The sequence below is a fragment of the Mobula hypostoma genome, chromosome 23 (assembly GCF_963921235.1).
Source record: "Mobula hypostoma chromosome 23, sMobHyp1.1, whole genome shotgun sequence".
Classification (NCBI taxonomy): Eukaryota; Metazoa; Chordata; class Chondrichthyes; order Myliobatiformes; family Myliobatidae; genus Mobula; species Mobula hypostoma.
Window position 1 is genome coordinate 1891147 of NC_086119.1, and position 25247 is coordinate 1916393.

Genomic DNA, 25247 nt, shown 5'->3' on the forward strand with positions numbered 1-25247 from the left:
ATAGGGTGGACAAACAACCAATATGTAAAAGACAACAGATTGTGCAAATCACTTGGTCAGTTTTACACACACACACACAACTGAGAGCTCTGGACCACAGCTGGACAAATGATCAGATCAATACAACTAATTAATGGGGAGTAAGAGTGACGTCACCCCTGTTTGAAATGCAAGCATGGGGAATTTACTACCTTCTAGTACCACACTGACGGGCTATCAATCACAGAGTTATCCAGCAGGGTACCAGCTCCTTGCTGACCAAGATTCATTTACCTGCATTCAGTCCATGCTGCACTGGAACCTTCCCCGTATATCGAAATGTCTTTTAAACACTGCCACTGCACCCACCTCTGGCAACTCCTGCTGGCAGCTTGTCCACACATTTCAGTTACAAGTTCCGGTACCCCAAAGGAAGGCTACCTACTCCAGAACTCCATGCTCCTTTTCACTCAGTTAAGAACCCACAAGGCAGTCAACTGTCCATTTACACCCACTCCAGAACACAGGGAAGTGAACTGTGGCCTTCACTCATTCTAGAACTCTACACAAAGTTAACCTACTTCTTCAGCAATTTTAGAATCCTATGGAAAGGTAACTACCCCTATTCCTATTCCAGAATCACTTCGCCCCTTCACCCATTCTAGAATCCCACAAAGAGGAAACTGCCAATTTGCACATTCCAGAACATCACAAGACGTTAACTGCACTCTCACTCATTCTACAAACCCAACAGAGAGGTAAATACCCCTTTACTCATTCTAGAACTCCAGAGATATTAACTGCCCCTTCTCCCATTCTAGAACCCCATAAAGATGTTAACTGCCCCGTCACGCATTTTAGTAACCCACAGATAATAATGGGCTCTTCCATCAATCTGGAAACCCCCAAGAGATGTTAACTGCCCTTCACCTATTCTAGAACACCACAGAGAAGGGAACTACCTCCTTTCACAGACAATGAAGGATAACACAGTAAAAGGTGTGAGAAACAATGCAACTCCCAAATCAGAGGATTGAATGATCTTTGGACAGAGAAAAATGAGAACTGAAGTAAAGCTAATGTTGGCAGCAGGTTCTGCATCTCTGAGCACTATGCGTTGGAAGAAGTATTGATGAAGAATTAAAATGAACTTGTTGCAAATCTGTGACTGTGATCTTCAGTTAATTTAGATAAATTAAATTGCCAGAGATAATCTCCAGGGTGAGAACGTGGATGCATTCAAGACTGTTCCCTGAGGTCCTGACTGTTTTAGATTGGCTCATGTAAAATGCTGGGTGGCGTCTCTACCAAAGAAGATGTAAGGTGCTCCTTCTCTCCGCTGGACTGCAGGTTATCCCTGGGCAAGGTGCAGCACCTGCTTAGACCCCTGATAACGATCACATGAAGCCATGGAAACAGGTGGTGGATGGTTGTATGAGCAGCTGGTGCACACCATGTTTGCTGTTGTGTGCTGGGGCAGCAGGCTGAGGGTAGCAGACACCAACAGAATCAACAAACTCATTCGTAAGGCCAGTGATGTTGTGGGGATGGAACTGGACTCTCTCACGGTGGTGTCTGAAAAGAGGATGCTGTCTAAGTTGCATGCCATCTTGGTCAATGTCTCCCATCCACTACATAATGTACTGGGTGGGCACAGGAGTATATTCAGCCAGAGACTCATTCCACCGAGATGCAGCACAGAGCGTCATAGGAAGTCATTCCTGCCTGTGGCCATCAAACTTTACAACTCCCCCCTTGGAGGGTCAGACACCCTGAGCCAATAGGCTGGTCCTGGACTTATTTCCTGGCATCATTTACATATTACTATTTAATTATTTATGGTTTTATATTGCTATATTTATACTCTATTCTGGGTTGGTGCAACTGTAACGAAAACCAATTTCCCTCGGGATCAATAAAGTATGACTATGACTATGAAGTCCTGGTTATGTGACCACTGGAGCCAGACAATCTCTGAAGAGTATTGATAATGGCTGGGGTCGCCCATTTTGTAAAGACACTGCCCAGAAGGCAATGGCAAACCACTTCTGTAGAAAAATCTGCCAAGAACAATTATGGTCATGGAAAAACCATGATCGCCCACATAATACGACATGGGTGTATTACATAACGAACAAACATGTAGAATGAAAAGAGTAGAATTAATAATCCTGCTCATCTAGGCGAAGGGATTGGCATATGGTAGAATTTCACATCATGAGACTGATAAACTTGGGTCTGAAACAAAGGTACTAAACCAAAGGAAAGGCATTTATAAAGATCTAAGTTCCCTAAAGTGACTTTGGAAATTAGTTTACAAGTGGAATGTAGATAAGCAGATACTTAAATAATTGTCAACTGATACTACCACTGAGAAAGAAAGTCTGATTGGGAAAGGAAGTCATTTGTGGTGATCTGAAGTTATCAAGCATGGTATTAGGGAGAAATTAAAGACTTAAATTGTAGCACTAGCCTAAGGATAGAGAGGATGTAAAAAGAGCAAAAGATGGCTAAAAATTTAAAAACACAGGGAGGTAGAACACAGAATATAAGTATGCGCCAGTGACGAACATGAAGACAGATTGCAAGGGTTTCTATATTTAGAAAGGGGACACAGAGAATGTAAATGCTGGTCCCTTAGAAACCAAAGCAAGGGAATTAATTATGGGAATTAAGGAAATTGTGAGACACTGTACAAATATTTTGCATCTGTTTTCTTGGTAGATGACAAGAATACCAAAAATAGCCAGAAACAATGGGGAAAGTAGGGGAGAGGAATTTAATTTCCCCAGTCACCTTTACAAAAAAAGTACAAGGTAAGCTTATGGGACAAAGATTGACAAATTTCCTGAACCCAATGGCTTTGAGCTTTGGGTTCCAAAGAAAGTGGCCACTAAGAAAGTTGGTGCATTTGTTGTGACCTGCCAAAACTTCTTAATTGTGGAAAGGCTTCAGTTCATTAGAAAACCACAAATGCAACAATATGATTCAAAATAGAGCGAGGAAATACAAGCAAATATTGGCCAGTTGGTCTAATATTTATCGTCAGCAAAATGGTGGATGCCAATATTACAGCAGCAATAGAAATAAGCAGCAGAAAACCAAGAACATGTACTCAGAGGCCAGTTTTATTAGGCACAGAAGGGTCCTCATAAAGTGGCCATTGACTGCATTGTCAGAAGTGGAGGGCTAGTTAATTGGAAGAAAATAAAGTCAGGGAAATTGGGTTATTTTCAGTTTAGCAAACTCTATCTAGTGAGGAACTACAGGGAATAATGCTGGGGTCTTAGCTATTTATCATTTATATTAATGAGTCAGTTGATGAGGTCATCCTCCTTCACCTGGATCCACCCATCACCTGCCAGCCCCTGTCTCTATCTCCCTCCCCCCATCTCCTCACCTGGATCCACCCATCACCTGCCAGCCCCTGTCTCTATCTCCCCCCCATCTCCTCACCTGGATCCACCCATCACATGCCAGCCCCTGTCTTTATCTCCCCTCCCCACCATCTCCTCACCTGGATCCACCCATCACCTGCCAGCCCTTGTCTCTACCTCCCCCCTCATCTCCTCACATGGATCCACTTATCACTTGCCAACCTGCCTTATCCCTTTCTACTGTTTATCTCCCCTCTATACTCTCAGTTGTGATGCAGGGCCTTACCTGTCTGAGAAGTCAATTCTCCCTCTGCCTCCATAGGCGCTGTCTGACCTGCTGAGTTCTGCTAGTGTTTTTTTTGCTCCAGATAACAACATCTGCAGTCTTTCTTATGTCATGGGCATTACAGATTAGATTACATTGGCTTTATTTGTCACATGTATATCGAACATTGAAGTATACAGTGAAATGTGCTGTATGCATCACCGACTAACATAGTCCAAGGATGTGCTGGGAGCAGCCTGCAAGTGTCACTATGCTTCTGGCGCCAGTCTGGCGGGAGGAGAAGATGGCGGCGCGGCCTCTCCAGTGAAATGATATTGTATTTGTTAAATAGGGGCCGTGCAGAATTCTGATTTGCTGGAGACAGACGTGAGAAGCACGGAGGAATATCTGGAGAAACTTATGAAATGCCGGGTTCACTGCCGCTGCTACTGTGCGATCAAGAATCTCCGGAGGGTAGGCCCCAAATCCTCAGCTTTGCCTGTTGCTGGCAGCCGGGGCTGGGGTCAAAGCGATCGGCAGAGATGGTGCTCGGTGCTCAGTGTCGGAGGCTTGAAGTTTTCGGATGACTCACAGTCAGACTGTGGTCGGGTGCTTCCAGGATGCTGCATCGACAAGTTTGCGGCGCTGGAAGCTCATGGCAGGAAGAGCTTTTTCCTTCTACCGTCTGCGTGAGATCATGGGACTTTCGAGAGACTTTGAACTTTTTTTTACCGTGCCCATGGCCCGTTCTTCATCAAGTTACGGTATTGTTGCACTATATAATTATGTGGTTTTTGTCAGTTTTTCAGTCTTGGTCTGTCCTGTGTTTCTGCGATATCACACCGGAGGAACATTATATCATTTCTTAATGCATGCATTACTAAATGACAATAAAAGAGGACTGTGTGTCCTCATAATCTAATCTAATCTAAAAAAGCATTGTCCACAACTTGCTAACTCTAACTGGTATATCTTTGGAATGGTGGAGGAAACCAGAGCACCCAGAGAAAACACATGTGGCCATATGGAGAACATGCATTCTCCTTACAGACAGCACTGGGAATTAAAGCCCGATCATTGGCGCTGTAATAGTGTTGCACAAACTGCTACACCACGCCAGCCGTTGTACGTCCAGGACTGGTAATTATACAACAACGTGGAACAGTAAGTCATGAAGGAGTATGCAGAAACTACAAAGAGAAATATAGAGAGAACTCAGTGAGTCTATCACAGGTAAAGCCATCCCCACCATGCTCTCTTCTCGCTGTTGCCATCGGGAAGAAGGTAGAGGAGCCTCAGGACTCACACCACCAGGTTCAGGGAGAGTTATTACCCCTCAATATCAGGCTCTTGAACAAAAGGCGATAACGTCACTCAGCTTCACTCGCCCCATCACTGAAATGTTCCCACAACCCATGGACTCACTTTCAAGGACTCTTCATCTCATGTTCTCACTAGTTATTGCGTATTTATTTATTACTATTATTTCTTCTTTTTGTACAGTTTGTAGTCTTCTGCAGTCTGATCGAACGCCCTACTTGGGCAGTCTTTCATCAATTCTATTATGGTTATTGTTCAAACACCAGGAAATCTACAGATGCTGCAAATTCAAGCAACACACACACAAAAAATGCTGGTGAACGCGCTGGAAATTCAAGCAACACACACAAAAATGCTTTCCGCAGGGATTGTTCCCTACACGACTTCCTTGTCCATTCGTCCCCCCCATCCCTTCCCACTGATCTCCTTCCCGGTACTTATCCTTGTAAGCGGAACAAGTGCTACACATACCCTTACACCTCCTCCCTCACCACCATTCAGGGCCCCAGACAGTCCCTCCAGGTGAGGCGACACTTCACCTGTGAGTCGGCTGGGGTGATATACTGCGTCCGGTGCTCCCAATGCAGCCTTCTATATATTGGCTAGACCCAATGCAGGCTGGGAGACGGTTTTGCTGAACACCTGCGCTCTGTCCGCCAGAGAAAGCAGGATCTCCCAGTGGCCACACATTTTAACTCCCGTCCCATTCCCATTCTGACATGTCTATCCACGGCCTCCTCTACTGTAAAGATGAAGCCACACTCAGGTTGGAGGAACAACACCTTGTATTCCGTCTGGGTAGCCTCCAACCTGATGGTATGCACATTGACTTCTCAACTTCCGCTAATGCCCCACCTCCCCTTCGTACCCCATCCCTTATTTATTTATTTTTTACCTCTCTCTCTTTTCTCCCTCTGTCTCTCTCACTATAACTCCTTGCCCATCCTCTGGGCTCCCCCCGCCCACCACTTTCTTTCTCCTGAGGCCTCCCATCCCAAGATCCTCTCCCTTCTCCAGCCTCGTATCCCTTTTGCCAATCACCAGTCCAGCTCTTAGCTCCATCCCTCCCCCTCCTGTCTTCTCCTATCATTTCGGATCTCCCCCTCCCACTTTCAAATCTCTATCTATCTCTTCTTTCAGTTAGTCCTGACGAAGGGTCTCGGCCTGAAACGTCGACTGTACCTCTTCCTAGAGATGCTGCCTGGCCTGCTGCGTTCACCAGCATTTTTTGTGATGGTTATTATGGAGTATGTCCACAAGAAAACGAATCTCCGTTTTGAATATGGTGACATATATGTACTTTGAGAATAAATTGACTTTGAACTTTGAAAATAAAGGCAGAAATAACACATAGCTTGGAAGGGTAATGAAGTGTGGGTGTATTGCAAGGGGAGAGCAGTGGAAGAGAAGGAAAGTGGGACCCACACAGAGCAGAGTATACTGTGCACCTCTCCGTCTTTAAGCACGGGTATACCTACAATGGAGTGTTGTGCTATTAGACGTACGAGTATCATAGACTCATGAAGCAATACAGTACAGATACAGGTCAATTGGCCCAACCAGTCCAAGCCAACCATGGTGTCCACACAGCTCGTCCCAACTTTCTGCATTTCGCCCATATCCCTCAAAGTCCCGCCCCTCCATGTACCTCTTCAATAATGCTGCTGTATCTGCCTCAACCATTTCCTCTGACAGCTCGTTCCACACTCATCACCCTTTGTGTGAAAAAAAATTATCCCTCAGGTCCTTTTTAAATCTTTCCCCTCTCACCCAAAAGCTATGCCCCTTAGTTTTAGACTCGTCTACCCTGGTGAAATTTTGAGGGTACAGGATCTTTATGTTCCTGTTAGGTTGAAAGGAAAGGTTAAAAGTTTGAGAGAGCCATGGTTTTCAAGGGATATTGGAAACTTGGTTCGGAAAAAGAGAGGGATCTACAATAAGTACAGGCAGCTTGGAGTAAATGAGGTGCTCGAGGAATATAAAGAATGTAAAAAGAATCTTAAGAAAGAAATCAGAAAAGCTAAAAGAAGATATGAGGTTGCCTTGGCAAGTAAGGTGAAAATAAATCCCAAGGGTTTCTACCGTTATATAAAGAGCAAAAGGATAGTGAGGGATAAAATTGGTCCCTTAGAGAATTAGAATCAGATGTGTAGAGCCAAAAGAGATGGGGGAGATTCTTAACAATTTCTTTTCTTCGGTATTCATTAAGGGGAAAGATATTGAATTGTGTAAGATGAGGGAAACGGGTAGGGTAGTTATGGAAACTATGATGATTAAAGAAGTAGTAGTACTGGAGCTTTTAAGGAATATAGAAGTGGATAAGTCTCCGGGTCCTGACAGGATATTCCCTGGGACATTGAGGGAAGTTAGTGTGGAAATAGCAGGGGCTCTGACAGAAATATTTCAAATGTCATTAGAAACTGGGATGGTGCCGGAGGATTGACGTATTGCTCATGTTGTTCCATTGTTTAAAAAGGGTTCTAAGAGTATACCTAGCAATTATCGGCCTGTGAGTTTGACGTCAGTGGTGGGTAAATTGATGGAAAGTATTCTTAGAGATGGTATATATAATTATCTGGATAGACAGGGTCTGATTAGGAACAGTCAACATGGATTTGTGCATGGAAGGTCTTGTTTGACAAACCTTATTCAATTTTTTGATGAGGTTACTAGGAAAGTTGACGAGGGTAAAGCGTTGGATGTTGTCTATATGGACTTCAGTAAGGCCTTTAACAAGGTTCCACATGGAAGGTTAGTTAGGAAGGTTCAATTGTTAGGCATTAATATTGAAGTAGTGAAATGGATTCAGCAGTGGCTGGATGAGAGACGCCAGAGAGTAGTAGTGGATAACTGTGTGTCAGATTGGAGGACGGTGTCTAGTGGTGTGCCTCAGGGATCTGTACTGAGTCCAATGTTGTTTGTCATATATATTAATGATCTGGATGATAGGGTGGTAAATTGGATGAGTAAGTATGCAGATGATACCAAGATAGGTGGAGTTGTGGATAATGAAGTAGGTTTTCAAAGTTTGCAGAGAGATTTAGGCCAGTTAGAAGAGTGGGCTGAAAGATGGCAGATGGAGTTTAATGCTGATAAATGTGAGGTGCTACATTTTGGTAGGACTAATCAAAATAGGACATACATGGTAAACGGTAGGGCATTGAAGAATGCAGTAGAACAGAGGGATCCAGGAATAATGGTGCATAGTTCCCTGAAGGTGGAATCTCATGTGGATAGGGTGGTGAAGAAAGCTTTTGGTGTGCTGGCCTTTATTAATCAGAGCATTGAGTATGGGAGTTGGGATGTAATGTTGAAATTGTATAAGGCATTGGTAAGGCCAAATTTGGAATATTGTGTACAGTTCCGGTCACCGAATTATAGGAAAGATGTCAATAAAATTGAGAGAGTACAGAGGAGATTTACTAGAATGTTGCCTGGGTTTCATCTCCTTAAGTTACAGAGAAAGGTTGAACAAGTTGGGTCTTTATCTTTGGAGCATAGAAGGTTGAGGGGGGACTTGATAGAGGTATTTAAAATTATGAGGGGGATACATAGAGTTGACATGGATAGGCTTTTTCCAATGAGAGTGGGGGGAGATTCAAACAAGATGACATGAGTTGAGAGTTAAAGGGCAAAAGTTTAGGGGTAACATGAGGGGAACTTCTTTACTCAGAGAGTGGTAGCTGTGTGGAACGAGCTTCCAGCAGAAGTGGTTGAGGCAGGTTCGATGTTGTCGTTTAAAGTTAAATTGGACAGCTATATGGACAGGAAAGGAATGGAGGGTTATGGGCTGAGTGCAGGTCAGTGGGACTAGGTGAGAGTAAGAGTTCGGCACAGACTAGAAGGGCCGAGATGGCCTGTTTCCGTGCTGTAATTGTTATATGGTTATATGGTTAAAGGACTAGCATAGTCAACCTTTCCCTGTAACTCAGGCCCTATAGTCCTGAAAACATCCTTGTAAACCTTTTCTGCATTCTCTCCAGTTTAATTATATCTTTCCTACAATTGCGTCACAAAAATGTACACAGTCCTCCAAGTGTGGCCTCACCAACAATTTATGGAACTGCAATGAAACATCCCAACTCCTGCATTCAATGCCCCAACTGAGAAGGCTAGCATACTAAACACCTTTTCTGCCACCCTGTCTATCTGTGACACTGCTTTTAACAAAATCTGCACTTGTATTCTTAAATCCCACTGTTCCATTAAACTCCCTAGTGCCCCAATATTCCTCGTATAATTCCTATACTAGTTTGATTTTCCAAAATAAATCTCTTCAACTTCTAAGAACTGAAATCCATTTGTCAATCCTTGGCCCACTTCCCTAAGTGATCAAGATTCCTGTAATCTACTAAATCATTCCTCACGATCAATACCACCTTGTAATTTCATGTCATCCACAAATAAGACCATAAGACATAGGAGCAGAATTAGGCCATCTGGCCCATCGAGTCTGCTCCGCCATTCAATCATAGCTGATCCTTTTTTCCCTCCTCCTCCATCCTAGTTCCTGGTCTTCTCCCTGTAACGCTTGATGCCATGTCCAATCAAGAACCTATCAATCTCTGCCTTAAATACACCCAATGGCCTGGCCTCCGTAGCTGCACGTGGCAACACATTCCACAAATTCAGTGCTCTCTGGCTAAAGATATCTCTTTGCATCTCTGTTTTGAAAGGACGCCCCTCTATTCTGAGGCTGTGCCCTCTTGTCCTAGACCCTCCCACCATGGTAAACATCCTTTCCACATCTACCCTATCTTGGCCTATCAACATTCAAAAGGTTTCAATGAGATCCCCTCCTCATCCTTCTGAATTCCAGCGAGTACAGACACAGAACCATCAAACTTTTCTTGTATGATAATCCTTTCACACCTGGAATTATCCTTGTGAACCTCCTCTGGACCCTCTCCAATACCAGCACATCTTTCCTAAGATGAGGGGCCCAAAATTGTTCACAATACTCAAGGTGAGGCCTCACCAGTGCCTTATAAAGCCTCAGCATCACATCCTTGCTCTTGTATTTTTTTTTATTATTCATTTTTTATCTTGTATTCTAAACCTCTTGAAATGAATGCTAACATGTCATTTGCCTTCCTCACCACTGATTCGACCTACAAGTTAACCTTCAGGGTGTTCTGCACAAGGTGTCCTTTTGCATCCCAGATTCCTGGATTTTCTCCACATTTAGAAAACAGTCTGCACATTTATTTCTACTACCAAAAAAAGTGCATGACCAAGCATTTTCCAACGCTGTATTTCATTTCCCACTTTCTTCCCCATTCTCCGAATCTGTCTAAGTCCTTCTGCATTCTACCTGTTTCCTCAACCCTACCTGCCCCTCCACCAATTTTCATATCATCTGCAAACTTGGCAACAAAGCCATCTATTCCATCATCTGAATCATTTATATACAGCATAAAAAGAAGTGGTCCCAACACTGGCCCAAGCGGAACACCACTAGTCACTGGCAGCCAACCAGAAAAGGATCCTTTTATTCCCACTCACTGCCTCCTACCAATCAGCCAATGCTCTAACCATGTTACTAACTTTCCTGTAATACATGGGCTCTTAACTTGGTAAGCAGCTTCATGTGTGGCACCTTGTCATAGGCCTACTGAAAGTCCAAATATACAACATCTACCGCATCCCCTTTATCTATCCTACTTATAATCTCCTCAAAGAACTCCAACAGGTTTGTCAGGTAGGTTTTTCCCTGAAGGAAACCGCGCTGACTTTGTACTATCTTGTCCTGTGTCACCAAGCACTCCATCACCTCATCCTTAACAATTGACTCTAACATCTTCCCAACCACTGAGGTCAGGCTAACTGGTCTATAATTTCCTTTCTGCTGCCTTCCTCCTTTCTTAAAGAATGGAGTGGCATTTGCAATTTTCCAGCCTTCTGGCACCATGGCAGAGTCCAACGATTTTTGAAAGATCATTTCTAATACCATCATAACCTCTAACGCTACCTCTTTCAGAACCCTAGAGTGCCGTTCATCTGGTCCGGGTGACTTAGAAACATAGAAACATACAGCACAATACAGGCCCTTCGGCCCACAAAGCTGTGCCGAACATGTCCTTACCTTAGAACTACCTAGGCTTTACCCATAGCCCTCTATTTTTCGAAGCTCCATGTAGCCATCCAGGAGTCTCTTCAAAGACCCTATCGTTTCCGCCTCCACCACTGCTGCCGGCAGCCCATTCCACGCACACACCACTCTCTGTGTAAAAAAATTACCCCTGACATCTCCTCTGAACCTACTTCCAAGCACCTTAAGACTATGCCCTCTCATGCTAGCCATTTCAGCCCTGGGGAAAAACCTCTGACTATCCACACAACCAATGCCTCTCATTATCTTGTCCACCTCTATCAAGTCACCTCTCATCCTCCGTCGCTCCAAGGAGAAAAGGCTGAGTTCACTCAACTTATTCTCATAAGGCATGCTCCCCAATCCCGGCAACATCCTTGTAAATCTCCTCTGCACCCTTTCTATGGTTGCCACGTCCTTCCTATACTGAGGCAACCAGAACTGAGCACAATACTCCAAGTGGGGTCTGACCAGGGACCTATATTGCTGCAACATTACCTCTCGTCTCTTAAACTCAATCCCACTCAATCAAGGCTGCACCACGGATCTTGTACCCTACCATCCTTTCCATGTCTCATCGGAATGTACCTACTCAGAAACCCACGCATATATCCCCTGAACATTTGCCATATTTCTTTGGCACGTTTCCCTGAGAACATCTGTTTCCAATTTATGCTTCCAAGTTCCTGCCTGATAGCCTCATAGTTCCCTTTACTCCAATTACACATTTCCCTAATTTGTCTGTTCCTATCTCTCTCCAATGCTATGGTAAAGGAGATAGAATTGTGATCACAATCTCCAAAATACTCTCCCACTAAGAGACCTAACACCTGACCAAGTTCATTTCCCAATAGCAGATCAAGTACAGCCTCTCCTCTTGAGGGCTTACCCACATATTGCGTCAAGAAACCTTCCTGAACACACCTAACAAAATCTACCCCATCTAAACCCCTTGCTCTAGGGAGATGCTAATCAATATTTGGGAAATTAAAATCTCCCAGCACAACAACCCTGTTATTATTACTCCTTTCCAGAATCTGTCTCCCTATCTGCTCCTTGATGTCCCTGTTACTATTGGGTGGTCTATAAAAAACACCCAGTAGGGTTATTGACCCTTACTATTCCTAACTTTCACCCAGAGAGACTCCGTAGACAACCCAATAGTAACTTCCGCTTTTTCTGCAGCCGTGACACTATCTCTGATCAACAGTGTCATGCCCCCCCACCCGGCCTCCCTCCCTATTGTTTCTGAAACAGCTAAAGCCTGGCACTTGAAGTAGCCATTCCTGCCCCTGCACCATCCAAGTCTCTATAATGGCCACCACATCATAGCTCCAAGTACTGATCCACGTTCTAAGCTCATCCGCTTCATTAATGATACTCCTCGCATTAAAATAGACACATCTCGAACCATCGGACTGAGCGCGTCCCTTCTCTATCACCTGCTATTCTCCTTTTTGCACTGTCTCCAAACTTTCTCTATTTGTGAGCCAACCTCCCTTTCCTCTGTCACTTCAGTTTGGTTCCCACCCCCCAGCAATTCTAGTTTAAACTCTCCCCAATAGCCTTAGCAAACCTTCCCGCCAGGACGGTGGTCCCCCTCGGATTCAAGTTCAACCCGTCCTTTTTGTACAGGTTACACCTGGCCCAGAAGAGTCAGAATCCCTGCCCCCTGCTCCAATCCCTCAGCCACGCTTTTATCCTCCACCTCATTCTGTTCCTATACTCACTGTCACATGGCACAGGCAGAAATCCCAAGATGACTACCTTTGAGGTCATGCTTCTCAACTTCTTTCCTAACTCCCTGTAGTCTTTTTTCAGTACCTCTTCCCTTTTCCTACCTATGTCGTTGGTACCAATATGTACCATGACCTCTGGCTGTTTTCCTTCCTACTTCAAGATATCGTGGACTCGATCAGAAACATCCCCGGTCCCTGGCACCTGGGAGGCAAACTACCATAAGCATTTCTTTCCTGTGTCCACAGAATCGCCTTTCTGACCCCCTAACTATATAGTCCCCGATCACTCCTGCCATCCTCTTCCTTTCCCTACCCATCTGAGCCACAGGGCCAGACTCTGTGCCAGAGGCACGACCACTGTTGCTTCCCCCCCAACAGTACTCAAGCAGGAATACTTATTGTTAAGGGAGACAGCCACTGGGGTACTTTCTAGTACGTGCTTCTTGCCCTTCCCTCTCCTGACTGTTACCCACTTCGCTGTCTCCTGTGGTCCTGGGGTGACTACCTGCCTATAGCTCCTCCCTATCACCTCCTCACTCTCCCTGACCAGACGAAGGTCATTGAGCTGCAGTTCCAGTTTCCTAACGCGGTCTCTATGGAGCTACAGCTCAACGCATCTGGTGCAGATGTGGTCGTCCAGGAGGCTGGGAGTCTCTAGGACTTCCCACATCTGACACCGAGCACAGAAAACTGGCCTCATACACATACTGTGTCTTTATTTTAAACAGATAACCTACCAGGCCTTGACTCCTTATTGCTTAAGCCCCGTTGAGCCAAAGCCTTCCTACTCTGTCACCCACTACTCCGTTGCCCGCTCTGTAAATCTGTCTTCCTTTTAAACTCTTCCTGCTGTTCTCACTGGCTGACCTCCACGCGCTTGCGCAGTCGTGCCCTGTTCAAACTGCCAAAGAAACATATCTTATATACCTTTAGATCTTTTGGCTTTTTGAGCACCTTCTCTCGTAATAGTAACTGCACCCACTTCTCTTCCTACACACACTACAACATCAGGCATATTGCTCGTGTCTTCCACAGTGAAGACTGATGCAAAATACTCATTTAGTTCATCAGCCATCTTCATGTCCCCCGTTATTATTTCTCCTCCCTCATTTTCTAGCGGTCCTATGTCCACTCTCATTTCTCTTTTATTTTTAACATACTTGAAAAAACTTTTACTATACACTTTGATATTATTTGCTAGCTTGCTTTCATATTTCATCTTTTCCCTTCTAATGGTTTTTTAAGTTGCTCTCTGCAGGTTTTAAAAAACTTCCCAATCCTCTCTCTTCCCAATAATTTTTGCTTTGTTGTATGCCCTTTCTTTTGCTTTATACTTATCCTTAATGCAGTCTAATAACTTAAAGGTAAGTTCTTCCTAATTAATATAGCCACCCCTCTACTCCTGGTATTAAAAAATGAAAAATAGACTTGATCAAATCCACTCTGTTGCAGTTTTAGATGTTCTTTATCAATTAAATGAGTCTCCTGCAATAAGGCTGTGTCCACCCTTTCCTTTTTCAGGATTAGTAGGATTTTCTTTCTCTTGATTGGTGAATGACTCCCCTTAATGTTCCAAGTGCACAATTTTAATATATTACTGGTCATAACCCTTTATAACAATCATGTGATTCCGGAGTAGAAGAAACCCGACTTAAGGTCAGCTGAGCAGCAATAAGTAAATTAAAAAAACTCACAAAAAAAACAAAGCGCCAACAGCGCTGAACAAGAGGACTTACCCCACATTTAAAGGGGATATCTGAACCTTCTGCCCCACTGCCAATATGGCATTTAACATAGTCAAAAATGAAAACAGGACATAATTTATCAATCCACCGATTTGTTACCGTCATATTTAAACTCCTTCAGGCTGGAGCAGCACCGCTAATTAAAACAAATAATGAAACTGTATTAATCAAAACAAACACGTTACCCATCCTATAAGATATCTTGCCAACGAGTAATGAAAGGGTAAAATAAAGCGACCATCAAGCATGTTATCGTCCATAACCAGGGCTACACAACATTCTGTATACATTCTTTAGCCCAACGTGTCCACAAAAGTTTTAGCTATGCCAGGAGAATCAAATATCTTGGTGGTCCCATTGTAAGTGATTTTTAGCACTGCTGGGTATAGAAGAAAGCACTGGATTCCGGATTCTCTCAGCCGTTTCTTTACCTGGTCGAGTTCCTTGCGCTTCCGAAAAACAGCTGCCAAAAAATCTTGAAAATCATAAGCCTGGATCCCTCATATATTAAAGCCTGGGCATCAGTCCCGTGGCATCTCGAAGCCTTCATCTCTCTTTGCTTATCACTGAAATTATGGAACTGCACGAGGACGTTGGCCTAGGCCCGGTTTTGGTGCCAGCATACGGTGAGCTCTTTCCACTTTAATGTGTCCAGCCTTGGTTTCCAAATCAAGGAAATTAGGCAGCCAGCCCTCAAAAAACTTCGCCGGTTGGCTGCCTTCTGTATCTTCAGGTAGACCGATGATTCGTATATTCTTTCTCCTACCTCAGTTCTCAAGATCATTGATATGGTCAGACAGGCTTTGAACTTGCTTTTCTAGCGCTCGGATGTGGCTTTGGGGCTGATCAGTTACAGTTTCTACCACGGAGACTCGTCCCTCAGCCTCGGTCGTTCTTGTATCAAGATTTTTAAGCTCCAATGTGTGGTTCTGGAGTGTTAGAGAGAGTGGACCCAGCTTCTCGTCCATCATTTTGGATATGTTCTCCGTAACTTCCTGAATTACTTGACGAAAAGTAGGGTCCAACGTGTTAGCATAGCTAGCAGCAGCTAGCTCCTCAGCCCCAGGCGAGCACTCTGTGCAGTCCATCCTGGCCGCCTTTTTAGTGCTTTTCGATGGCATGGTGTTGAAGCAGCTCAAAAAAAAATACTCATTAATGTTCATGTCATTAAATCTGACACTTGAGCACTTTTAAAAAAGTTGAAACGGATAGGTTTATAGGCAAAATTATCAGTGTTGCAGTGCTGAGCTCAGCAAAGCAGACTTTTCACTGCGCCGCCATCTTGAAATCTCTGCCATATGTCAATATCCTCTTTCTTAATAGCTACATGCTCAAGCTTTTCAGTCTGCTGTAAGTCATCCCCACAATCGCCAAGATCCTTTTCCGTAGTGAATACTGAAGCAAAGTATTCATTAAGTACCTTAGCTATCTCCTCCAGTTCCATACACACTTTTCCACTGTCACAGTTGATTGGTCCTATTCTCTCACGTCTTATCCTCTTGCTCTTCACTCTACATGCATTTAGACACAACCCCTTGAGTACCGTATTTGCTATCCTTCCTGATTCTGCATCCCTAATGATTTGATATTCAGCCTGTAGGACTGTCACCTGCCTGCCCTTCCTGACAGTCTGACTGAATGCTATCTTTACTTTTTTACCATCCATCCTATCCTGAGTCCCTTCACTCCGGTTCCCACCCACCTGCCAAATTAGTTTAAACCTTCACCAGCAGTTCTAACAAACCTGCCCACAAGAATATTGGTCCCCCTCAGGTTCAGGTGCAACCTGTCACTTTTGAACAGGTCATACCTCCCCCAGAAGAGATCCCAATGATCCAAGAACCTGAAGCCCTACCCCCTGTACCAGCTTCTCAGCCACGCATTTATCTGCCAAACTATCCTGTTTCTACCCTCTCTGGCGCGTGGCACAGGCAGCAATCCAGAAATTACAACCCAGGAGGTCCTACTTCTCAGCTTTCTACCTAGCTGTCTAAATCCTCGTTTCAAGACCTCATTGCTTTTCCTTCCTATGTCATTGGTCCTCACTCTCCTGTACAAGCCAAAGATCATCCAGTTGCTGTGCCAGATCCCTAACACAGTCTTCAAGGAGATGCAGTCCAATGCACTTCACGCAGGTGCAGTTCCCTAGGAGACTCTGGGTCTCCCAAGACTCCAACATCTGTCAAGAAGAACACACCACAGCCATTTAAATGGTACAGTAAGAGAGGGAAAAAAGATAAAAAGGAAACCTAAACAGACGCTTTGCACAGAGTTGACACCTCTTCCAAGCTGAAGCCTCCTTCAAGCCAAAGCCTGTCACTTCTACTCTCGCCACTGGCCTACTCCCGACAGTGGCCACTCCACTTATACCTTCTGTTCTTTTATTAGTTCGTAGAGCTCTGATGACACTGCTGATAGGCCCCGTACAATGGACAACACCCCCGACGCTCTCCTTTTAAATAATCATCGCCAACCTGCGAGAAACACCTCTTCTTCATAGAGTTCTGTTGATGCCACTGATCAGCCCCATAAAATTTACTGATCACGCTTTGTGCATTCACATCTGAATCATTTGTATAAATAATGAATAATGAGGGTTCAAACATGATCCCTGCAGCACAACACTAGTATTTGGCCTCCATTCTGAGCAGCGGGTCCCAATCTTTTTGCTATTGACCCCTACCATTAACCGAGGGGCTTGTGGGCCCCTGGTTGCGAACCCCTGATTCCAAGGTACAACTTTCAACGATCACCCCTGCTTGCTACCTCTGAGATCAGGACCCAGATTGACCAGGTTAGAGTTAGAAATAGACAAGTGGTTGGCTCTAAATTCTGGGCTGTTTTACAGTCTGGGGTTTGAGTGTTGTTCTTGTGGCTTGTGTTATAGGCTCAGATGTTTAGAGATGCATTTCCACCCGGTGCTGGTTTGCATTGATTTCCACTCTCCTGAGCTCTCACATCACTGGGGAGTGTACCATCAACAGTGACCAGGGATTCGAATTTGTTTGGTTTCTGAAGACTCTCTCTCTCTCATATTCCTAGTAGTTTACTGTGGCATGCACTTTAAAGGAGACCCTTAAAAAGAAAATACCAGACGTAACCTGGTGCAGCGACTCAACTGAAGGCTCAACTCATCAATTTACTGCATTTAGTACTTCTGCCAGACCACTCCCCTAACCCCACACACACACACACACACACACACACACACACACACACGCAACTCCGACCAGAGGGCAGGAAAAAATATGTTTACCAATAAGAGGGACCACGATGATGTACAGTCTACTATCCAGCAGCTTGGCCAGGCCAGGGAGGTGATCAATAAATCCATTGGTGTCTGGCACGAGAAACACAGGTGTTATCTCAATCTCGATCTGCCTCTTCAAAGTCTGATCTTCTAACAGGGCCTGTTGAAGAAAGAAAGGAAAATACGAAACACATGAGAATGATCTCTAAACATTGGATTTGCTGCAGGGTATGTGAGGTGAAGGTGTGGGGACTGGAGGGATGTGTAAGTAGTGGATAGAGCTCAGGCCATCATGGGTAGAGTCCTTCCCCTTAATGAGCACATCTACACAATACACTGTCACAGGAAAGTAACATCCATCATCAGGGACCCCCACCACCCAGGTCATGCTCTCTTCTCACTGCTACCATCAGGAAGAATCAGAATCCAGTTTATTATCACCAGCATGTGATGTGAAATTTGTTAACTTAGCAGCAGCAGTTCAATGCAATACATCATCTAGCAGAGAGAAAAAAATAATAAACAAGTAAATCAATTACGTATATTGAATAGATTTGAAAAAAGTGCAAAAACAGAAATACTGTATATAAAAAAGTGAGGGAGTGTCTAAAGATTCAACGTCCATTTAGGAATCGGATGGCAGAGGGAAAGAAGCTGTTCCTGAATCGCTGAGTGTGTGTCTTCAGGCTTCTGTACCTCCTTCCTGATGGTAACAGCACCGTGCCCTGGTGCTGAAGGTCCTTAATAATGGACGCCGCCTTTCTGAGACACTGCTCCCTAAAGCCATCTTGGGTACTTTGTAGGCTAGTGCCCAAGATGGAGCTGACTAGATTTACAACCTTCTGCAGTTTCTTTCGGTCCTGTGCAGTAGCCCCTCCATACCAGACAGTGATACAGCCTGTCAGAACGCTCTGCACGGTACAACTATAGAAGTTTTTCAGTGTATTTGTTGACATGCCAAATCTCTTCAAACTCCTAGTAAAGTATAGCCGCTGTTTTGCCTTCTTTATAACTACTTCGATATGTTAGGACCAGGTTAGATCCTCAGAGATTTTGACACCCAGGAACTTGAAGCTGCTCACCCTCTCCACTTCTGATCCCTCTATGAGGATTGGTATGTGTTCCTTCGTCTTGCACTTCCTGAAGTCCACAATCAGCTCTTTTGTCTTACTGACGTTGAGTGCCAGGTTGTTGCTGCGGCACCACTCCACTAGTTGGCATATCTCACCCCTGTATACCCTCTCGTCACCACCTGAGATTCTACCAACAATGGTTGTATCATCAGCAAATTTATAGATGGTATTTGAGCTATGCCTAGCCACACAGCACCACCCCGAGGTGCGTCAGTGTTGATCGTTAGCGAGGAGGATATGTTATCACCAATCCGCACAGATTGTGGTTTTCCGGTTAGGAAGTCGAGGATCCAACTGCAGAGGGAGGTACAGAGACCCAGGTTCTGCAACTTCTCAGTCAGGATTGTGGGAATGATGGTATTAAATGCTGAGCTATAGTCGATGAACAGCATCCTGACATAGGTGATGTGTTGTCTAGATGGTCTAAAGCCGTGTGGAGAGTCATTGAGATTGTGTCTGCTATTGACCTGTTGTGGCAATAGGAAAATTGCAATGGGTCCAGGTCCTTGCTGAGGCAGGAGTTCAGTCTAGTCATGACCAACCTCTCAAAGCATTTCATCACTGTAGATGTGAGTGCTGCTGGGTGATAGTCATTATGGCAGCTCACATTATTCTTCTTAGGCACTGGTATAATTGTTGCCTTTTTGAAGAAAGTGGGAACTTCCGCCCGTAGCAGTGAGAGGTTAAAAATGTCCTTGAATACTCCCGCTAGTTGGTTGGCACAGGTTTTCAGAGCCTTACCAGGTACTCTATTGGGACCTTCCACCTTGTAAGGTGTTCACTCTCTTTAAAGATAGCCTAATATCGGCCTCTGAGACACAGATCACTGGGTCATCAGGTGCAGCAGGAATCTTCACAGCTATAGTTGTGTTCTCCCTTTCAAAGTGTGCATAGAAGGCGTTGAGTTCATCTGGTAGTGAAGCATTGCTGCCATTCATGCTATTGGGTTTTGCTTTGTAGGAAGTAATGTCTTGCAGACCCTGCCAGAGTTACCGTACATCCAATGTTGCCTCCAACCTCATTCGATATTGTTTCTTCGCCCTTGAAATAGTCCTCCACAAATCATACCTGGTTTTCTGGTACAGGCCTGGGTCGCCAGACTTGAATGCCACAGATCTAGCCTTCAGCAGACGATGTACCTCCTGGTTCATCCACGGCTTTTGGTTTGGGAATGTACAGTAAGGTACAGAAGCCTCAGGACTCACACCACCAGGTTCAGGAACTGTTACTACCTGTCAACCGTCAGACTCTTGAACCAGTGGGGATAACTACATTCAACTTCACTTGCCCTATCATTGGAATATTCCCTTACAACACGCTGGAGGAACTCAGCTGTTTGGGCAGGATCCGTGGAAACAATGAGCCAACGTTTTGGGTCGGTTCCAGCCCGAAACATTGACTCATCGTTTCCACGGATGCTACCCGAACTGCTGAGTTCCTCCAGCGTGTTGTAAGTGTTGCTTTGACCCCAGCATCTGCAGAGTATTTTGTGCTATTGAAATATTCCCACAACTTATAGACTCACTTTCGAGGACTCTTCATCTCACATTCTCAATATTTATTGCTTGCTTGCTTGCTTGTTTATTTATTTATTTATTTCTGTATTTGCAGAGTTTGTTGTCTTATTGAAACATATAAGATTATTAAGGAATTGGACACGCTAGAGGCAGGAAACATGTTCCCGATGTTGGGGGAGTCCAGAACCAGAGGCCACAGTTTAAGAATAAGGGGTAGACCATTTAGAACGGAGTTGAGGAAAAACTTATTCACACAGAGGGTTGTGGATCTGTGGAATGCTCTGCTTCAGAAGGCAGTGGAGGCCAATTCTCTGGATTCTTTCAAGAAAGAGTTAGATAGAGCTCTTAAAGATAGTGGAGTTAAGGGATATGGGGAGAAGGCAGGAACAGGGTACTGATTGTGGATGATCAGCCATGATCACAGTGAATAGCGGTACTGGCTCGAAGGGCCGAATGGCCTACTCCTGCACCTATTGTCTATTGTCTTTTGCACACTGGTTGAACTACCAATTTGGTGCGATGTTTCTTTGATTCTATTACGGATTAATTTGAGTATGCCTGCAAGAAAATGGATCCAGTGTTGTATATGGTGACATATATGTACTTAAATTTACTTTGAACTTTGAAGTAGCCACTGCAAGAAGTAATGTACATATGAAAGATAGTGTCAGAGATTATTGACAACATTACTGTGGACAATTACCAGGGATACATAGAAACATAGAAAACCTACAACACAATACAGGCCCCTTGGCCCACAATGCCGTACATAGAGGTTCAGTGTCAGTCCACAGGAGGCTGGCTCCATCAATGGTCTGAGCTGTTCCATTCGATATTTCTAAACTAACAGTCAAACCATTCATTGGGCTTTGGCCAATGCAGTGTCCCGCACTGTGCCCAGACAAGAATTCCCTCAATCCTGGGCCCAGATTGGGAAAACTCAAGTACTCTCTCCATCCTGGATGCAGAGCTGGAGTCTGGATGCCAACTCAATGCAAGGGCACAACCTCCTTGTTCAGGTGGCACAGTAGTGTCGCTGTTAGTCTATTACTTTACAGCAGCCAGCTGTAAGACGGGGTTTGATTATTGCCCTACTGTCTGTAAGGATTTTGTACATTCTCCCCGTGACTGTGTGGTTCCCTCTGAATATGATAGTTTCCTTCCACAATCCAAAACTTAGAGTTAGGGAATTGTGGGCATGCTATGTTGGTGCTGGTCGCGTGGTGACGCATACTGAATGATTTGCTTTGAGGCAAAATGACACACTTCACTGTGTTGTTCACATTGACAGATGAAGGCCAACATACTAAAGACCTTTTCCACTACCCTACCTAATTGTGATGCTGCTTTCAAACAACTGTGCACTGTCCCATTAGTGACCGACCATTCACTATACAAGTCCTTTGCTGGTGTGGATGAACACGTGACAAATAAAATTAATTTTTATCCTTATCCTGTTGGCCATCCCAACACTGTCAGAGTTGCGGTGCTCACAGCCAGTGACATATCTTCTCCATGAAGGGAAACTCCCACTGTCCTGGCAGCTCTGCTCCTTTCTTATCCCTGCCACTGCTCGGCCCACAGACACACATTTTACTCCATTACCCTTGCGTGTGATTTTCAACCAGTGAAGCAGGACGTGTTTCCATTTAGACTGTACCAGAGGTTTTGGTAATAATCTGTGAACAAAGAGCAAATATCCAGAGGCACAACAGCTGCGGGGATAATCAGTTATCCCTCAGTGCCAGCAACTGCCCAGTCAGCTGAATAGCTGGAAAATGTCTGAGTGCTGAAGATTTACCTCATGGAACAAAGCAGATCTGCAGCAGAACACAGCGAATGATATAATCATCACGAGGCCCCGCACTAACCTCCATCTCTGTTTCCAACTCGTCCACTGCCATGCACTCTCTACTTTGCAGATGTTCATTATAGAGTCATAGAGCACGACAGCGCTGTAAGTGGCTCTTTGGCCCATCAGGTCCATACCGTGTTATTCTGCCTTGTCCCATCGACCCACACCTGGTCCGTAGCCCTCCAAACCCTTCCTAATCCACGTACTTATCCAGACATCCCACCCTGCAAAAACTCATTTCAGGGAGGTAGCACCATCAATTTGCGGGAGACTCCCTGAACTTCCGGGAGAGGTGGGATGTCTGCAATAGAGTAGCTCCTTAGCAGCTAGCCAGCTAGATTAAATAACGTTAGCTATGCTAATGAATGAATGACACCTGTTAAACTCACCTCAACATGTCTTGTACAGTCTTAACCCACCATGGGCAATAGAAAAGTCACTGTTGCAAACAGTGCAGCGAGCAACACTGTCATTATTTTTGACCCCTATTAGGCAGGGGTACACTTTAGGGAGGTCTGGGGTGACATACGTTTTATTTTTTCTTCTTTTGGAACACTCTGCCATGGCGCGCTCGCTCTCTTGCACTCTCTCTCTCTCTCTCTCTCATGGTCGCTCTCTCGCTCGCTCTCAAAAAATTGATTTCCAGGATATTGTACATCAGGGAACCACTATTAATATGCGGGAGACTCCCGGAACTTCCGAGAGAGGTGGGATGTCTGCTTATCCAAATTTCTCTGAAATGTTAAAATCAAGTCCACATCTACCACTTCTGCTGGCAGCTTGTTCCATACTCTCACTGAAGAATTTTCCATCAGGTTTCCCTTAAATATTTCACCTTTCACCCTTAACCTATGGCCTCTAGTTCTAGGCTCACCCAACTTCAGTGAAAAAAGCCTGCCTGCGTTTAGCCGATCTATACCCCTCATCATTTTGCCTACCGCTATCAAATCTCCCTCATTCTCCCATGCTCCAGATTGCAGGGGTTCCCCAGCTTTTTTATGCCATGGACCAATACCATTAAGCAAGGGGTCTGTGCATCCCTGGATAGGAACCCCTGCTCTGGGAATTAAAGTCCTAACGTATTCAACCTTTCCCTATAACATTTGTGATAAGTTACCTAAATTACCTCTTGATAATTTGTGTTCACATGGTACAACTCAAAATTTCACAAATTCAACGTCTCTGTCTCCCTTTATAATTCTCTATTTATTAAAAAACCCAGGTGTGCACTTCCACCCACCAACCTGGCTTGTCTGTCACAACTTACCATCATACATTTCAGAATCAGAATCTGATTTATTATCACAAACATATGTTGTGAAATACGTTGTTTTGTGGCAGCAGTACAGTGTAAGACTTAATAAATTACTGTAAGTTGCAATAAGAAATATATATTTAAAAATAAGTAGTGCAAAAAGAGAGCAAATAGTGAGGTAGTGATATGGTTCATGGTCTATTTAGAAATCTGACGGCAGAGTGGAAGAGGCTTTTCCTGAAATGTGTTTCTAGAAGTGTAGGTCTTCAGGCTCCTGTACCTTCTCCTTGTAAAAATGGCACTGTGGGATGCAACTTGTATATCCCAGTGTGTTCTTGACCATAGTTCCACAGATGGTCTGCTGGTGGTAGTTGGTCAGAGAATTCTTCAAGCTGGTCTCCACCCTTGGTAACAATTAATTTCCCAACAACACACCACAGAGCGTAGTGGTTGGGGCAATCACTGATCAGAGTTCAATTCCCGTCATTGTCTCTAAGGAGTTTGTACGTTCTCTCTGTGACCATGTGGATCTCCTCCACTTTTTCCCACACTCCAAAGACCTATGGGTTAGGGCTAGTACGGCTGTAAGTTGTGGGCATGCTATGCCAGTGCCGAAAACATGGTGACACTTGCACCCAGCACCATCTTGGATGGAGTTGGCCATTGATGCAAAACAATGCATTTCATTGTAAGTTTCGATACTTGAATGTTTAACCATGACAAATAAAGCTAATCTCTAAAACAACATGTCATATTGAAGATGACAATGTAGATACATGTTCTGTACATCTGCCCTTTCCCCTTATGAGAGGTCAATAAAACTAGAGGACAAAGGTTTAGGAAAAGGGCCACTCTACAGGATTGGAAAAAGCTGCAGAAGTTTGCAAGCTCAGAGGTTCCACCATGGGCACCAGCCTCCCCAGCATCCAGAACACTGTTGTTGCCGCAAAAAAGCAGCATCCGTCATTGAGGACCCACACACCCAAGACAAGCCCTCTTCTCACTGCACAATCAGGGATGAGGTACAGGAGCCTGAAGACACACACTCGATGTGTCAGGAACAGCTTCTTCCCCGCCATTAGATTTCTGAATGGACATTAAACCCAAGAACACTGCCTCATCATTTTTCCCTCTTTTTCTGCATGAATTATTTATTTTTTATATATTTACAGAATGTAATTTAGAGATTTTTATTATGTATTGCAATGAACTGCTGCTGCAAAACAATAAATTACATGACATATGTCAGTGATATTAAGCTTGATTCGCACTCTGATTTAACCCAGAAATCAGCAAGTAGCTGAAACACACTGTCCAAGAAAACAGAGTAAGCAGAGTCATTGAGAGCAAGTATAAGGTCTTAAGACGAATACGTAATTCGCTAATTGACTATGTGCTGGGGGGCGGGATTAGGAGGGATAGAAAAGGTGGGACAATTAGTGAATTTCATTATGTATGAATGTGGCTGTATGATATTTTGTCTCTGTGGAGTGTGACCTTATGGTTCTGCAGACACAGAGAGAACTTAACTAATCATTACCTCAGCACACTCACATATGTGTTTGAATTAACATGCTATTGACAGAAGAAAAATGTAACAGAAGAGAGGAGGCATGATCAAGGTAACTTGGACATTACCACTTTTCCCAAGGAGAGTTGGTACCTTTTGAGCTACCATCAGGGACCAGACCCTGGGGAGAGTTGGTACATCAGGGACTGGA

At 44.4% G+C, this 25247-nt stretch overlaps 1 protein-coding gene across 3 annotated transcripts in view; it reads right to left on the minus strand.

Moving 5' to 3' along the window:
- The window catches only part of smg6 (SMG6 nonsense mediated mRNA decay factor), a 534055-nt gene that overhangs the window by 54547 nt on the left and 454261 nt on the right, over positions 1-25247 (minus strand). For all 3 annotated transcript variants that reach the window (XM_063031015.1, XM_063031016.1, XM_063031017.1), the window contains one exon: positions 17773-17926. In XM_063031015.1, coding sequence (XP_062887085.1) covers positions 17773-17926 — 154 coding nt within the window. The remainder of the gene's footprint in view (positions 1-17772; positions 17927-25247) is intronic.